The sequence below is a fragment of the Carassius auratus genome, unplaced genomic scaffold (genome assembly GCF_003368295.1).
Source record: "Carassius auratus strain Wakin unplaced genomic scaffold, ASM336829v1 scaf_tig00215808, whole genome shotgun sequence".
Classification (NCBI taxonomy): domain Eukaryota; kingdom Metazoa; phylum Chordata; class Actinopteri; order Cypriniformes; family Cyprinidae; genus Carassius; species Carassius auratus.
Window position 1 is genome coordinate 752057 of NW_020528251.1, and position 17416 is coordinate 769472.

General features: G+C 36.6%; 2 protein-coding genes across 3 annotated transcripts in view; one reads left to right on the forward strand and one right to left on the reverse strand.

The window, feature by feature from the left end:
- LOC113095906 (arf-GAP with SH3 domain, ANK repeat and PH domain-containing protein 2-like) overlaps positions 1-3108 on the forward strand; it is a 29538-nt gene extending 26430 nt beyond the window's left edge. For both annotated transcript variants that reach the window (XM_026261233.1, XM_026261234.1), the window contains exons 27-28: positions 69-191; positions 1715-3108. In XM_026261233.1, coding sequence (XP_026117018.1) covers positions 69-191; positions 1715-1789 — 198 coding nt within the window. In that variant the 3' untranslated portion in view covers positions 1790-3108. The remainder of the gene's footprint in view (positions 1-68; positions 192-1714) is intronic.
- Positions 3109-3571: 463 nt separating this feature from the next.
- LOC113095908 (CMP-N-acetylneuraminate-beta-galactosamide-alpha-2,3-sialyltransferase 2-like) lies at positions 3572-16411 on the reverse strand. The gene is made up of 7 exons (XM_026261235.1): positions 16268-16411; positions 8694-9454; positions 6100-6287; positions 5490-5669; positions 5338-5383; positions 5132-5251; positions 3572-5051 (listed from the first exon to the last, which is right to left on the reverse strand). Exons 2-7 carry the CDS (start codon positions 9036-9038, stop codon positions 4884-4886), a joined length of 1047 nt encoding a protein of 348 aa, XP_026117020.1. The 5' UTR covers positions 9039-9454; positions 16268-16411; the 3' UTR covers positions 3572-4883.
- Between the last annotated feature and the right edge of the window lie 1005 nt (positions 16412-17416).

A 17416-nucleotide genomic window follows, 5' to 3' on the forward strand; every position in this document is an offset into this window, starting at 1 on the left:
TAAAAGAAATTCAATATTGATTTCACATGATAGTTTTTGCAGCTTCTTGTTTTTGTTTTTGTGTTCAGACGAAGTCGAAGCTGAAGCGTGTTAAAGCCATGTATGACTGTGTGGCGGATCATCACGATGAGCTCACCTTCAATGAGGGTGAGGTTCTGGTGGTCCTCGGAGAGGAGGATGCTGATTGGTGGGTGAGTATAAGAATGTTCATTTGAGATCAGATTCAAAGAGAGATGCATTAAACTGGCACATCTATGTAGGAAATTCATCTCCTGGGACATAAGGTCAATTATACTGCTTAGTAGCCATTATACAAAAAAAATAAAAAATCAGAATGATGAGATATATGATTAGACAAAAACGTTCCAGAGAGGAATGTAAAAGTAGAATTATAAAGTCATGACGTCAGTTTTGAGGCCGATGTGGACCGCTTATTTGCAATGGGTCCCCTTTGGAATGTCTTGGAATGTTTTTAGTATTGAATCTATGAAGAAAAATAAGCATTAGAAACCATTTTAAATCCATTGTGTGCTATTTAAATGTAAGTCTCTAAAAAAAATCCTACCTAAGTATTATTATTTTAGTATTACATAACTAAATACTATGTAGTATTGCAAAGTATTTTAGTATTACATACTATTATAGTTTTTATTAATATTTTAATTTTTACATTTTAATTTAAATTTGAGCTAAATGTTAGCAATTTTGTCATTTTTATTAGATTTAGTCTTTAATTTATTCATTAAATGCATTGATTATTTTTTTTGTACTTTAACTTTACAATTTATTCAGTTATTTTAATTCTTAGTTTTTATTTAATATTTAGATTTTTTTATGTTTTATACCAATAAATCAAAAAAAAAGATTAAAAAGAGTTTTAAATATCACTTCTGAGTGATTGTAATTTATGTTGTAGCACATATACATCTCTCCATCTAACCACATTTTTTACTATTTTAATTACACATAAAACCAAATCAATAATAAAAAAAAGAAAACTGGAAAATCCTGAGGAATTCATGTCATACAACTGCTTATTCTCATCTGGGTTTGAGGACTACAAACTGAACAGCTCTATTGTGCTTTCTTGTTTTACATGCCAGTAAATATAGTACATCTTTTATTTCACACTATATTTTCAGTTGTCTTCGGCTCTTGAAGTATTGTTGGCATAAATGACTCAAATTCCTTGTGGCGCTTAAAGATGGTTTGGATGAGGAAGCTGCAGGGTTCTCGTAAGCTTTGACAGACTCCTGCTGTGTGCGCAGACGAATCCTATGATCCCATGGGAGCAGATGGATCTGATCAGAGCAAAGCTCTCAAGGTCCATGTTTTATTCTGCTCTGCTTCCATATCTGAGTCAGAGAGTCTCAATACGTCTCCAGCGGGCTTGCTTAATATCCTGCAGATTCTTCTACAGAAAAATAGCCTCTGGATGGTCCATCAAAAGAATATATTTCATGTAGATTCATAGAGTGACACTTGGCATGCAGAAAAGAGCTTTTAAAATCAAATGGATCCTGTTTTACATCTTATTTTAAACTTCCTCACACGCTTCACATCTTTTGTGTTCGCCTCATTCTCTTTTCATTAAGGACTCACAGCCCTTGTTCATAACAATACTTCCTTTATAATTTCCACCCCTTCATTAAATTGAATTTAACATCCTTCCTTCTGATGACTTTAACCAGAGCCAGTTATGTCTCCCTTTCAGCAAGGCTACATCGAGGGACATCCAGACAGGATGGGCTTATTTCCAGCATCGTTTGTCTCTGTGGTTGCTGAATGAAGCTGGCCAACGGAGCTGAAATCATAGCACGGTCTACTCTACTGCCAAAGCACCCTGGGAAATGAGGGGCTTGAAGTCTACCCACAGAACCATCGGTAATGAAGAATCAGCATAACAAAGCAGCACTTCACAGGACCGTCTGCAGTGCCAAGAGAGATGGGATATGTGGAACACGTTGTGCTGTGCACAAAACTTCTCATAGTTTGTGGTTGTACAGGCCCCTCAGATATGAGAATCATACCCTCCTCCGATCCATCCACAGACCGATGCTCCAAAACTGCATGTCATGTTGAACTGAACTCAAATCTGAGGAATCATATATGCCGGATCAGTATAATGCTGAGATTGTGCTGCTACTCAAAAAATGGAAAACAGCTTAAAAGTACAATCCTTTGCAACAGGGTAACTGTGTTAAAACATAATGAATTCAGAAAGCGAATTACGAATATCCAGGTCATATTTCAACTACTTTTTAAAAAGAAAGTATTTTTTCTACCAAGAATTAGTTTTATGACTATTTGTTTCAACATTTAAGCACATTTCCCTCCAAAATCTCATTTAAAAATAAATAAATAATTATATTCTAAGTTTGAAATCTTATTCCCAGTACTGTATTAAATACTGTAAACAGCTGTTTTTTTTTTAATGCAAGGAATTTGTTGTAATAAAACTGTAATGGTCCTGAAACATTTCGTTTCTTTATGATAAACAAACAAAAGACATGGACATGTTTGAGAAAAGGGGATTTAGACGAAATGATCACTGAATAAATGGTTAAGTGGTTTAATTGAAAACAGACCACAGATTAATCACAGGTTCACACAAAACATCATGAACTTAGAAGCTTACAAAGATGTGCACGCGCCACACAATTTGGCCAGTACAATGAGATCAAGCCATCACATTCAGCTAGATGGGCTTTGAATATGAGCTAACCTCTTAAAGTGCTTCGAGTGAGAACTACTTGTGGCAGAAGACATTTTTTTTAAATCATGTCACACCCAGGGAATATTAAATGTGTGGAAACATGTTAAATATGACTTGTAAACAAAACCATAAAAAGTCATTTGGCCACAGTTTTTCTTGACATCACCGCTCAACATCTTGGACTCCTCTGAAATCATCTTTCCAGCGGGGAGATGGAATAAATACTCCATTTTAACTGGTGAGCTGGATCTCTTTTTGCATTAGAGGACCATAAATATAAACCGTCATGTATTACAAGTTTAAATTGTGTTTTTTGACAGAACCTGAATGAAATAGTAGGGCATTGTGAGATATTTATGTATTGTGTAACTGATTCAAAAATAGGCTTGTATGTTTTTCTGTATTTTTAATTTATGCGGCAATACCATTTTTTTTATACGGTCCTGTGACTTTTGAATTTAATACATTTTTGTATTGTTTATGCTTTGGTTCTGTTTCTGAATAGATTTTTAAAACACACTTCAATATCTGTTTCTTTCCAAATGTTGTCCAAACTATAATTCTTCCATAATGATATCTTGATTTGAGTGTTCATATTATCTCCTCTTCATACAAACTCTGTAAACTGTGAAAGCCACTGATTGACATGAAGCAAAGAATGCAAATCCAAAATAAATTTGAAAACAAAGTCACAGAACAAATGGCAGCTTGATAACAGCTGGCAACAAAAATTGAAATTATAACTCATGTTTCAGTCTGCTCACAGACCTTAATTCAGTTCACAATAATGCAAACTAGAACCGATGGGGGGGGGGGGGGGTTTGGGACATATCATCTACCACTAGTATTTTCAACTATATAAAAACAAAACAGAGATCGATTGTAATTCAGGAAAAGAATGATAATGGACCAAAGATGTATGATATGAAATACAGCATGTTCATTATCCAGAACTGTTAATCACAAGACAGGCTGTTTAACGAGTTCACAGAGTCATTTTAAGACCACTGAGAACACTATAAGGACGGCTTTGGTCTAAAGGTATATAATGATATTAACAACGCTCACCATAGCAAACAACACACTCTCTGAAATCTACAATGTGATTTCTCAACTCTATGTGACAAATATATCTTCCAGCAAGTGTTTTGGTTAAATTAGGACAGAACTTTGAGGTGAGAAAAGTCATTTCAAAATAAACACACAAAATGTGTGGTGACTTGAACAATGTCAGAGCATCTCCATAATTGTCCGAGGTGAAATCTAAAACAACATTTGTGAATGTCTTAATACTATTCAACTTAATTTATGACTTTTAAAAACATGTTTATTGTTATTTGCTATTTTCAAGCTTCTCATCTAAAAAGATTTAATGCACTGCAGGTTGAAGTAAACATGAAATTTAAACGGACCATGGGTACTTTAGTTCACCCAAAAATAAATTACTGTCGTCCATTTCTCACCCTCATTCCGTTCCAAAACTGTATGACTTTAAAAATATATTTAAAAATAAAAAGTCTTGGTCTCCAACCAAGTACCACATGATCTCATCTGGTTTTTAACACCAACTTTTCATGATCCGATGAACTACCAATGATAAATTCAAGCCCCACCCCTTTTCTCATAAAATTATTTTGAACTAAAAAAAGAACAGCTTGGTGTTGACTTTAAGGCTTTAACACAGTGAAAACTGTCTGCAAGCGAGTACCCGCTGCGGATCAACATCTTTCTTGCAGTGTAAACAGCTTTTTTGATTTTGCATGAAACTAGTTTTGTCATGTTGCAAACCTGCAGTGTAGACACTGTGAGAGGATAGACAGAACAGTTACAATAAAAAGGAAGTACACAAGGAGGCTCAGATCATGCTGTTTTTCTTACTGTTCATCTTCTTCAAAGTTGGGGGGGGGGCAACATCCGTCTTTTTCTTCAGGCACGTAGCAAGTTAAATGCTGTGAGAGAACAGGAAGAGTTCATTTGGTCTTAAGACTACAGCTTGATGTCTATGGGTTTGGTTCAGTGCAGCTCACAGTGGTCAATTAATGGTACGGCGAATCACAGATCTGCGTCTCTTTGGCTTCTATACAGCTGCTGTGCATCCTGGCCCTGCATCTGCATGGATTTGAGCTGTACCCAAGTCAATAAAGGCCACAATTAATAAAGGCCAGGCTCATCTGTGCAGTTTGATTTTGCCCTCTTTGTTGAGCCTCTGAATGATCTCAGTCTCGAAGTCTGCGTTATGGACGCCCGTCTTTCGAAAGGCACCAGCATATCTGTTGTACTCCCAATAGTGGTGCCAATTTCCTTGCTTGTCTGCCCCATATCCAAACACTGACACCTGATAAGATTGAACATCATAACCGAAAATGAGTCTGGTGATGCAGAAATTATTATCTTGGCTGTAAATAGAGTACAAACCTCATCACAGAGATGTAGAGCAAACATAATGGCTACTATCCCGGTGGATGGGTACCTTCCATGACGCTCTGTCCATTTATCATGTGTGTACTTAAAGAAGGCTGGATTTACAACTATCACCTGGACGGCACACATGGAAGGGATGAGTTAGGCTTAACAGATAATGCATTTGTGAATTTTCAAGCTTTAGTATGATTTACACTGACCTTGTCTTTGTCAGCTTCCACACGATTTTTCACTCTCATGTACGTCCTGTTTGAGATATATAAACCGTTTTAGCAAAGAGTGAAGAGAAACTATTTTAGAGTGATTTTGCTTCAGATCTATGCTGTACAATTTTCAGAGAGATTTGACATACATTTTGATCTCTCCGGTGGAAAGAGCGCTGGATAACCACTGCATGTCTTTCAGTTTGAAGGGAAGAAGGACGAGATGGACATCAGGTCTCAGATCAATCGCACTCTCTGGGTACATGAAGTGGTGGGTGGTTCGGTTACCAACATCCTCTTCAAAACCCACAGTCACGGCCTTATTCATTCTGTGGCACGTTTCAGTCGAAATGCATTAGTAAAAAAACTAAAACTTTTCTGCTATGTTTCTCCAAAAAAAAAAGCTGATTCATTTTCATGAATTTGTTCGTGTTTCACTCTCGGATACTTTTAAAGTCAACATGAATCAGCATTAACATTTTAATTACTTTCTGTTTGTGTCTTTGTGAAACAGAAGTTTTTTAAACAAACATAAAAAAATTCAGTGTTGTTTTGGCCATATAGTGAAAGTCAATTTGACTTACACTTATTTTGTATGAAAAAAAAATCTATTTAAAAAATGTATCAAAATATATCATTTATCTATCTATCTATGCATAGATTTATTTATTTTGTGCGATGTAATTGCTGAATTTTAATTTTGAGGGGAATTGTCTTATTAGAAGTTTAGACCAGACATACAAAGAGAATGAAACACACCTAATAACAAATGAGTGGGAATCTATCAAGGCTCCGTATTTGGACCTCAGCAGATTTCCTGAGTTTCCAACAACTGCACACGTCCGGCACGGTCTCTGCCATGGCATTTTGTCCTCAGGTGGAGGGGGAATTATCTTAAACATCTTCTGGGTGACGTCCTTGATCATTCCATCAGATGACTGCAAAGACTAAAAACAATATTGTAAATAAAACGCACAAAGCTAACCTCCAGTTTTCAATATAATAATTTTTACACCTTAACTATTAAAAGGGAAGATATTCTGGCTATCCCAACTATTACAATTTTATTGTACATGCAGAAAATGGTAGGGGTGGGAGGAAAAATTATGATTCTGCAATGCATCGCCATTCTCTCTTCAACAATCCTGAATCTTCAACATTTTTTTAAACTGATTCTGAGCTCATTTTTTCCACATATGCATTATGGCATTTGTATAAGGTTTGCTGCCAATAACATGAACATACACAAAATATCAAACAAGTATAAAAAAACCGTACATAAAGTTCCATGGTTGAAGCAAGAGAAACATGCAATTTGCTTGACAAAAGTAGCCTACTTATAGAAGTAAATTAATAATTTAATTGAATAAAAATGCACATATAAATGTGATATTCTGGGTTGGTAAACTAATTAATAATAAAAAAAGATGTGAGGTGCCTAAAGATTCCCACTCCTAAAATGCAACCTTCCAGCTGACTTATCACATCTCTTCCATTTGTTTTATTAAGTAAATTCATGATATCTTTTCAAATATTTTGCTTTGAAAGTACCCAGTAGTCACAAAGTAAGAAAAAAATCCTGTATAAAAAAAAACATGCATCAAGATATGTAGATAATCATTTTATCATCGCATCGCAGCCCTCTGAATCTAAATCGAATCAAATCGAGAGGCGCCTAGAGATTACCAGAAAATACTGCCCAATGTTTCTGTGCCATGTGAAAACTCAAGGAGCTTGAGGAACAGCAATGTCAGGCTTATCCGAGTGTGCTCTCATAGCCTGCAAAAGCCTGAAAGCCTTTAATTAGGCTAAATTAAACCTTACTGAAACACATGGCTGGGCCGAAAGTCCTATTTCTGCCCTCGTTCCCCTGGGAGAATTACTTTTTTTGTTTAAGGAAACCAGATAATGACTGCAGCTCTGGGGATCCTCCACCATTGCATTAATGATGTTTGGCAAACAGACATGATGGTAGTAAGTGTACTTGAGACGGTCTGGAATGAATACACCAGCTGTTGTCTTTCCCTCATGTGTCCATGTGCCAGAAAGGGAAATGATATCTACAGCTATGATGGTGATACTACTTTAGAGGCATGCCTTAGACTCCCAAGAGCTATTCTGTCTCTTAGAGAGGCGAATGGCTGTCTATAGACTGGAAAATGAATCTAGAAACAAATTCAACATTAACTGTCCCACTCATTACAGAAACTGGAATAGTTTTTTTTTTTTAATCTAATCATCAGCTGATATATTATTATATATTTTTTGTATAAATATAAATATTATTTACATGATTAATAACAAAAATACGTATTTTTTAAATTCATTTAGTTCAGTGTCTGTCATATTATATTTTATATATTCACTGGTCAAAAGGAGGTCAAAAACTTGTCCAATATGTATATACAGTAAATGACACTACAATGTCAAATACACTGCATTAATACATTTTAAATATATAAATTTCAATTAATTAAATACTTTTATATTTACATTTATATACATTTCAATTATTTATAAATAAATATTTTTTTAAATAAATTTAAATTTAAAGCGATTAATAGGGTTGGGAATCGTTTGAAATCTTCCGGTTCTGGTTCTAACTAACGGTTCCGGTTCCATTAAAAAAAATTAAACAACTATTCAAAAAAATAGTGGTAAGGAAAAACGCACAATTCTCAATGCTCAGTAACAAAGAGCATCATTTTTCATGAGGGGTTATGCAGTATTATAGTCAGATCTATCACTGCTCAACTCCAAAGTCAGTCGAGACATAGGTCAGTTGCCACATCAGAAATCAGGATGTGGTCTAATAGTAGCTGGCCACAGCACTGCAATTTCTTCATTATGGGTTAGAGCAGAGGTCTTCAACCCTGCTCCTGAGGACTCACTGCCCTGCAAAGTTTATCTCCAACCTGCTGGTGTTTTTTCAAGCAGTCCTGAAGAACCTGATTAGGTGCTTCAGGTGTGTTTGATTCATTTTTGGAGCCAAACTCTGCAAGACCATGGGTCCCCTGGAGCAGGGGTTAAGACTTCTAGCATGTTATTCAAAATGCAGACAATCAATTTTCTAAATGTAACTTATTGCTCTAATTGTGAATTATTCATCCACACATTACAATGGAATGTAAATCACCGTATGGAATAAATGATGCCATTACTTCTGTTTTAAAAGGACACATTAAGAAACAGTGAGCAACAATGCAGTAGCCAACGATACTCCATATATTAGCAAACATTAAGATATGTGATGAATTGTGAAATCTTTGATGAATTACTCAATTTATCATGCAAATAATTTAATTCAAATGTGACAGCCTTAGACTAACTAAATGCAACAATCTGCCACTTACCAGCCACCACTTCAGAGAAAGTGGATCTATGTCATCATTCCTGCCGGTGAGGTAAGGTTGCTGTTTATGATCATAGCGTTGGTCAAACCACTCCGACACACCTTTGTCTGCTATACAGTTGTGAGAACAGTTACAGGAATGACCTGGAACGACTCGTCTTGAATCTGTGATAACTGTTTGTAATGGTGTCTTGTTCTCCATTGGTATCCTGACATCCCTGGGTAAAGCTGTGGGTAAAGCTGTGATGGGCACAACACTGGCCTTCTGAATGGTGTGCGCAGCTATCAATAAAAACAGAATAGCACCTATCAGAGCACCTAAGTACAGTTTTCTTCTCAACATCATGGTTAAGGCAGGCTAAACCTCGGGGTGGATTTTCCAGAGGAAAGATTTAAAGGAACCACCGCAGTAACAGGAATTCACTTCTGGCTTGGCTTGTTCCTGCCAAATGGATTGTGGGTTTTATGGTCTATTATAAGTTGCTTTACAAAACAAAATGGCATCGGAGGTGGAAAATGACAGGATTTTCAATCCAGGATTGTCCATCATGGCTTTGTTCTAGCTGTCCATTTCTTCATGATTTTGCATGAGCCAAAGTACAAGGCTTTTACAGTGGCACACGCTAAAAAGACACAAACATGCTGTTTCTCAGTTTTCAATACAGTGAAGGAAATGAGTCAGAGGCGATGGAGCTCCACTTCCCGTCTGTACAACTGCATTTATATTAAAGCAGCACCCACTGCTGCCAAAGCTCCTTATTCCTGGAAAATACAGAAGAACATCAACATTTAGAAAGACTTTATCATGATTTCATGATCCACAACTGTCAAAACTGGTCTAAATAATGCACTCGTACATCATATTTTGTTACTTGAATTTACCTAGACTTCAGTGAATAACTTAAAGTCACTTCCTCATATGAAGCAATAAAAACTACAGTCCACATTTCTCATAACAAACAGCATGGACTGCACAGTACAGTAACAGTAAATAGTAAAAGTAACAGTAACTGTACAGTATTTTCCCCTCCAATTTATTTCTTCTGTGCTCCACATGCACAAGAAAATTAAGTCGTTTAGGTATGATGTACTTGAGAGTGAGTAAATGACAGAATTTCTTTTGTTATGTGAATCATCCTATTTTAGTCAACCCAAGAAACTCGTTATTTGAGGCAGTGCTAAATGAAAGAATCATTGAACTTTTACTTATAAAAAAGGGATACTCCACCCCAAAATGAAAATTTTGTCATTAATCACTTACCCTCATGTCATTCCAAACCAGTAAAAGCTTTGTTCGTCTTCAGAATGAAATTTAAGATATTTTGGATGAAAACCGAGAGGCTTTTTACTGTCCCATAGACCTCAAGTTAGTTAGTTACACTGTCAAAGTCCAGAAAAGTATGAAAGACGTCGTCAGAATGGTTCATCTACCATCAGTGGTTCATCCATAACACTATGAAGCATCAAGAATACTTTTTGTATACCAAGAAAACAAAAATAACGACTTTATTCAACAATTCCTCTCTTCTGTTTCTCTCCACACCACCGTAGCGCCATTTTGGAGACTATGAGCTGAACGCAGGCAGCGTACGCTCTTCTGAGACAGCCGCGCAGAATTTCACATTCATAATGTTATAGTTGAACCACTGATAGTAGATGAACTATTCTGACGACGTATTTCATACTTTTCCGGACTTTGACAGTGTAACTTACTCTGCAGTCTATGGGACAATCACAAGCCTTTCAGTTTTCATCCAAAAATATCTTAAATTGTGTTCGGAAGATGAACAAACCTTTAACGGGTTTGGAACGACATGGGGGTAAGTGATTAATGATAACATTTTCATTTTGAGGTGGAGTATGCCTTTAAGTTTTACTTCACAGTCCTGTTCTCACCGACACTCAAGACTAATTGACCTAAAAAGAAAGTGTGTCTGTTGACTTATTCTTTAAAAACACAAGTACAAGACAAGATACAAAAATGTGGCTGAACCTCCCTCGTACTCCCCACCAAACCCACAATAAAGACTTCATACATTGAGCGCCGCTGATTGTGATGGACCAATCGCACAGATGCAGCAAATCCATCTTTAGATTGATGACTGTCAGATGCAACTACTCCCACAAGTCCCAGTCTAGAGCTCTGTACTTGATCCATGGTACTTAAATAGCCTTAACAAGCATCCTTGAAACAGCCACTTTACTTTGAAAGAAAGAATAAAAGGTTACACCAGAAACCACAGCCAAAGTGACTGCAGAGCAAGCTCAAATGTTATGCTAAACAGGAAGACTTCGCTCATCTTTTAGAGCGCTGTGTCCGGTGGAGCAGGGAGACACTGGTAATGGGGTGGGGGATGTGGGATCAGCTGACATTCAGCTGATTCGGAAGAACCAGCTCTCTCTGGCAGACATCTGCCTCATTACAGACCAAACAGAATTACATCTCAGGCCAGCGCGCCAAACCCTCCTAGTCAGCAAAGTGACGGTACAGACGAGTCTCCCCCACCATTCATTACTCAAAGTGAACTATGCTCAAAACGAACGCAAGGAGCTTAAAGTAAGCGAATGAATCCAGAACGTTCTCATTCCCTTAAGCTGGGAAACAAGCGGTCCATTCAGAAAATTAATCAGGAGGAATTACAACAGCTGCAATGCACTAGAAAGACTTATTAGTTTCCCTACAAGTGGCTCTACATGTATTAGACCAAAGTAATAATTGCACTGGGACGTGGGCAGCCTGCAAATAGTGACGTTCTTCTAAAGATAACAGTGATTCTCATGATTCGAAATAGAGCAAATGTCAATATTTTGATACTCTGGCCAAGTTACCGTCAACCCTTCTGCATAATCTGGCTTTGCATGGTCAAAGAACAGATATAAACACTACAATGAAAACCTTCTGTGTGATTTTATTTGTATAGTTATTCATCTGAATTAATTACCAACTTCAATTGGGACTCTCATATTACTGAAACTGAGAGGCTCCTCAATGCCTGCCAAACTATTCCAATTTGATTGCTCATAGAAATGTGCCCTTTACTCACTAAAAGAGACCCCTTTTCACAAACGTTCTGTCTAAACTTTCTGTGCGAGACTTGAGGTTCACACTGGGTTTGGAAGATAACAACACTGCAAGCAAACATTAGTTGATAAATGACATAACCTTTCAGGACTAACGGGGCTGTGAATACCTCAGGTTAAGGAAGGGAACATTTTATTGTGAGTTGGCTGCTAAGGTGTGCTTACTGTACTTACACAGTGTGTTTTTGTAAACAAGTCCATTTTATAGTGCTTTTCACAATACATTTAGTTTCAAAACAGCTATAAAGAAAATACTTGTTTCAATCTTACAGTCAGGAAATATTCTCTTATCTGCCAGATGTGAGTGTTTCAGAGTAACATACAGTACATGTGGTAGTAATATACAGCTATAATATATGTTACGTGGATAGTAGACGTATTCAGTCAAGCATTCATAACAAATGTGTGCGCAGTTATTCTTGAATGATCACAATAAAAGTATAATATTATACAGTTTACACTGAAGTTGGAATCTTTGACAGCTAAGAGCGGACACGCCCCCAACATTTGAGAACAGAAGATACTGCCAATTTTTTCAAGATTTCGATCACAGATTTTTGTTTGGTTAATAATACATTTTTCTGTGGTGTGACGAACTCAGAACATTTAATATTGCCTTTACTTGGATTTTAAGTTTCTTCATCCCATCACAAGTTGCTTGCAATTCAAACTGTATCATTTTCTGCAAAAATTTGGAAACTTTCCACCATGGTTTGTTTGTTATTTAATTATTGTCATGTAGACATAAAGAGTGTTTTTAAATTTTTTTCCATTTCCTACACCAATGGACGCCAGAAAAAAAAAAAATGAAGAAACAGCAATCAAAACTGCTGAGGTGCTAAGAAGCCTTGAACACCAGCCAAAGCTTTTTAACTTGCAGAGGTGTGAAAGGCTTGTTTTCCTCAAGGCAAGTTAAAGAGTCAGGCCATGTTAACACTGCAGAGAGAGATTCAAGTGAGGAGTGGAGTGGACTACTAAGGGTTAGGAGGCCTCACATTTCCTGGTAAAGTCAGTCTTCACGGTTGTGAAGATGCATGTTGTGTGGTTCACTCAACAAGGGACAAAAAAAGAAAAGGAAAAAAAAGCCCACCATCCCCCACTCCATTATTCCAAGCACAGCACACTTATCAGCCTCTCGACTGACAGAATACCTTTCATAATGCAAAACAACGGTGCCTCTCATTTCCTTTTCCCTTAGTCAACATACGTGTTAACTCTAAAAAACTGAGCTTAAGAAACAGAAATAGCTACACTGTAAAATGTGTACATTTTCACAATACAATTAGTTGCAAAGCAACTTTACAGAAAATTACGTTTGTACAATATATTTAGTAGTAGCTAATCAATGGTGACTGTTTTTGCGAAAACCTGTTGTCCCGTGAACTGTAAGTTACCCTACTGTATACAGCAAAAAGTATATTTTAATTGATAAAGCATTCTTGCAATACTTTTATACACTAATGTTTTACTGTAAAATAATAATCACAGTGTTGATTTACACTATTTCACAAAAAATGCTAACCCCTAAACCTAGCCCACACCTGACCCTAACATTAACAAGTGAAATTGACTGCACGGCAGGATTGGCACTAAATAGCGTGATATAGAATGTTGCAGTTCAGGAGATAAACAGTTAATAAGATTATGCGACATGAGATTGCTGAGCCGGGCCATTCTGTAACTCCCAAATGGACCTCACCAAACAATGGGACATTTTTATTTGCACCCAGCACCACTACCCCTTCCTATCCTATGAATCTTGAGTCTGGGACACCCCCATTTTTTAAAACAACTTTCCCCTGCACCGTGCTGGGCAGCTTGCAGGAGAGCTCATGGGTAATTTCCGTTTATAACAAGCAGAGGTTAAAACTCTAATCCGGACAACACTGGCCACGAGCTTTGGGCTCTGCTTTCATTGAGAATATTTATTCATATAGCATATTTTATTTCAGATCAACTAGAAACCACCTTTAATTCATAAAGCTTTATTTTGAAATGTAAGTCAATAACAGCTGGCTGAAACCAGAGGGAATGGTGAAAGTCTTTGCGCAAGAGACCTTGCCCCATTTTGGAGATCTCCAGTCTGCAGTTATACCTACTTGCAGAATTCGCTTACCTCTAAACATCAAAACAAAAAGTAGACATCATGCAAATAAGAGTTTCATTGTGCAGAATAGAGAGCTTCATTGATTATAACACAAAATTGTGAGTTTGTGATGAGCTGATGAGAGTGACAGCTTTTTAATGATTACACGGAAGTGCGATTTGCTCGCTTTCTAGGCCACACCCTTACAAAAATTAAACATAGTTTTATTATAGTAAAAATTGTAGTACTCATTTTTTTTTTGGCATTTTGATAACCATTTGTATAGTCACAGTTTGACTACAAATACCATGGTGAAACTATGGTTAGTGTAGCAAAATTATGGTTAATTTGTGTTTACTATGGTTAAACTTTAATAACCATGTGTGTTTTTTTTTTTTTTTAATTCAGAATTTGAATAAAAGATTAGAATTTTGTGCTGCTAACTTTAGCAATGGCCACATATCCTGTACATGCAGCATGGTTTCTGGGCCCCCTGAACAGCAACGTAACTCAGGCCCCACCTCGGTAGAAATATCCTGAATCCCTCAAATAAATGCTGGATTCACTTTCAGAAATTAAAGAAATGACAAATCAACCAAAGAAAAGTTATTACTTTTGCACTGCAACAGTTTTATTTTTTTTTTATTTTTATTTTTTTTAACACAATTTCAACACAATTTAACACAATTTCATGATAAAAACTAACTTCAAATCATCATGACCTAAACTACTAGGTGTGTCCAGACATCAGACAAAATTACTTTTTTTCTTCCACCAAACCCCAACCAGGACCTTGAAATTTCTCACTCCAAAATTAACTCAAATGTTGCAGCCCTGTTCCGCTTATAGAGCGATGATTATTTCCGCTTCATTACCATTATTAGTTTGCTATTGAGAAATGTCATGTAGCTTTTGCTAAACTATTTTAATAATAAAATAGGCTGAATAGCACTCACAATACATGTGTGTGTGTGTGTGTGCGTGTGTGTTTCTGCGTATGCAAGTGTGTCCGTACTGTGTATGTGCATTTGTAAAGGAGAGAGTAGGAGAAATAGCCATGTGTTTTCCGTACATAATAGAATGTAAATTTGTGGCAAAAAAAAAAAGATATAATTTGTTGTTTTTATCCCATTGTTTACTATATGTATTTTCTTGGTCAGTGTTGTTGTGGGTTTAGGTTATTTTGCTGCTGTGAGGACCTAACTGAAATAACTAAAATCATTTGAGGAAGTGACACAGACATGTAATGCGGTCAAGACCTGGCTGGATCTACTTTACTAGTGCATTTACATGAAAATAATTGTACACCTTATAACACGCATAAGCCAATCAGATTGAAGCCTCCATGAGACCCCATTGGATGATACATAATTTACGATCTGTATATGATTCAATAAACAAAATGCTAGATCACTGTATTTTTACAGTAAAGATCCATTGCTTACCAGTTTTGTACAGTATAATATGTTTTACACTGCTGTGCTAGTCTAAATTTATATGAAAAACAGAAACAAAGGACAAATTACTCCTGCAATTAAGCTGCCAAGAAAGTTGTAAGACTGCACAGGTTTACCTGGTTCCATTGTGTTTGTTATTATCATTCTTCAGTAATCATGTTTGGGGGAGTCGATGCTACTATATGGCACGTTTTTGACAACTGCAAAAAACGCAAAACGTAACTTTGATACAAACCTTGATCGATCTCTAGTCTAGTAAACTCTTTATTTATTTATTATCTTCATTTCAACCAGTTTTGTGTATATTTGGGAAGAATTATCCAAATGTTTCGTGGCAACTTTAAAGGGTCTTGTATTAAGAAGCACAACCTTAACTGAAAAAAGCTATTAAACACTAGAGTGCATTAGTCACTCATGGGATGCGTGTCAGCTACTACCTACCTAGACATCATTTTTGGGCGTAAGTGGTCGAACACATGAACGCCGATTACAATAAGCCAAATTGGAATCTCATACAGTTTTGAAACAGCCATGATTTACATCCAAGTGGAAAAGTTATCAAACACAATTTATCAAAGACTCAAACCGTTCAAACTGTTTCCCCTTTGTAGTTCAGCTCAAGTTAAAACTTTTAGGTGAAAAAATGTGTCCTCATGTTCAACTCGAAATAAATCTTAAAACAAAAACCTGTTGTATAATAGTACAATGGGACTGGTTAGCATTGCATTAGCTAAAAGTGTGTTTAAAAAAAAAAACAAGAGCGAAAGAAAGAACATAACTTTGAGGAGACAGCTCGTCTCAACTCCGTTAACTCATTTGAGACCGCTTGCTCTCATCGAATCTCTCTCGTAAAGATACATTCAGTTCGGTTTGTTTAAGTTCAAACTGGTTTAGGCTAGTGTAAGATCACATCCAGTCGATTAGAAAGCGGAGTAAGTCCAGGCTACTTACCAACTTGTTCTTAGCTCGAGTGTGGTGACTAAGCACGCAGAACTCCGTATGGCACTGAGGATAAATAATGTCTACGTCCTGGGTCTCTTTCTCTCTCTCGCTCTCTGTCTCTTTTACTCTGTCTGTGTGTGTGTGTGTGTGTGTGTGTGTGCGCGCGCGCGTGTATGTGTGTGTGTACATGTTTTTTTGACTTGCGAATATAAACCATGGTTTTACCACAGGAAAAAAAAATCTGTGAGGGGTAAGTTTAAGGGTATGGTTGGTATAGTGCAATAGCATGTACGGTTTTTGTACAGTATAAAAAACATTACATGGAGAATCTCCAAGAGGAAAGTAGGCTAAAACAGACATTTCCTAACTGCCCCCCCCCCCAAAAAACAATATTATTATACCAGTTTTGTAATAAATGTCAAAGTTTTTATAATTTTAAGAAACGTTAAAATATGCATTGACACACAGCTCATTTGGAAGTGGTAAAGTAGCTATCATAGTGAGAAAACTAACACTTTTTCAGACCGCGCTAAATAGACACTAACAATAAACACTTTTTTTTACTCTTGCATAGATTAAAAACGCTGTAAGTGTTCACTGTTAACACAATTAGTGTTTTCCCTCCCCCTTATTTACCTCAAGTTATTGTTGAAACAACACTAGGTGTGCCAATATCTTAACTTATTTCCACACTAATATAGTGTTCATACAAACCCTGATTAAGGAAATTTAGAGTAATCTGTAAAGAAAATAACTGTAGTTAAAAAAAGAAAAAATAATCAACACTGTATCAGTTTGAAATTTTATTTTAACAACACAGATGTAACAATTACACCAACACAAAAGAAGATACAATATATTCACCATCATTTGACCCATATAAACACTGCAGATCAAAAGTACTGTAGAAAACTTCAAACTGTTGGCTTTTGACACCATGGTTTTCTTGTAGTACAGAACTTTAAAAGTGTCAAAGTCACTCAAGGAGCTGGTTCTAATGCAAGGGATGAGGAGCTTGTCCACGACGACGCAAGTGTTCGATCCTGCCCTCAATCCTTCCTGATCCCAGTAGGAATGACTGGTGGCCCTCCCTCCCGCTGAGATGGCCTTCAATACTGGTGTAGGACTGAAAAAAAGCACAAAGTAATTAGATTAAAT

Coding starts and splice junctions, on each gene's coding strand:
- LOC113095908 (XM_026261235.1), bottom strand. CDS start 9,038: ATGATGTTGAGAAGAAAACTGTACTTAGGTGCTCTGATAGGTGCTATT. Junction 6,288..8,693: donor TTTCTCTGAAGTGGTGGCTG/GTAAGTGGCAGA, acceptor TATTGTTTTTAG/TCTTTGCAGTCATCTGATGG. Junction 5,384..5,489: donor TCCACCGGAGAGATCAAAAT/GTATGTCAAATC, acceptor TATCTCAAACAG/GACGTACATGAGAGTGAAAA.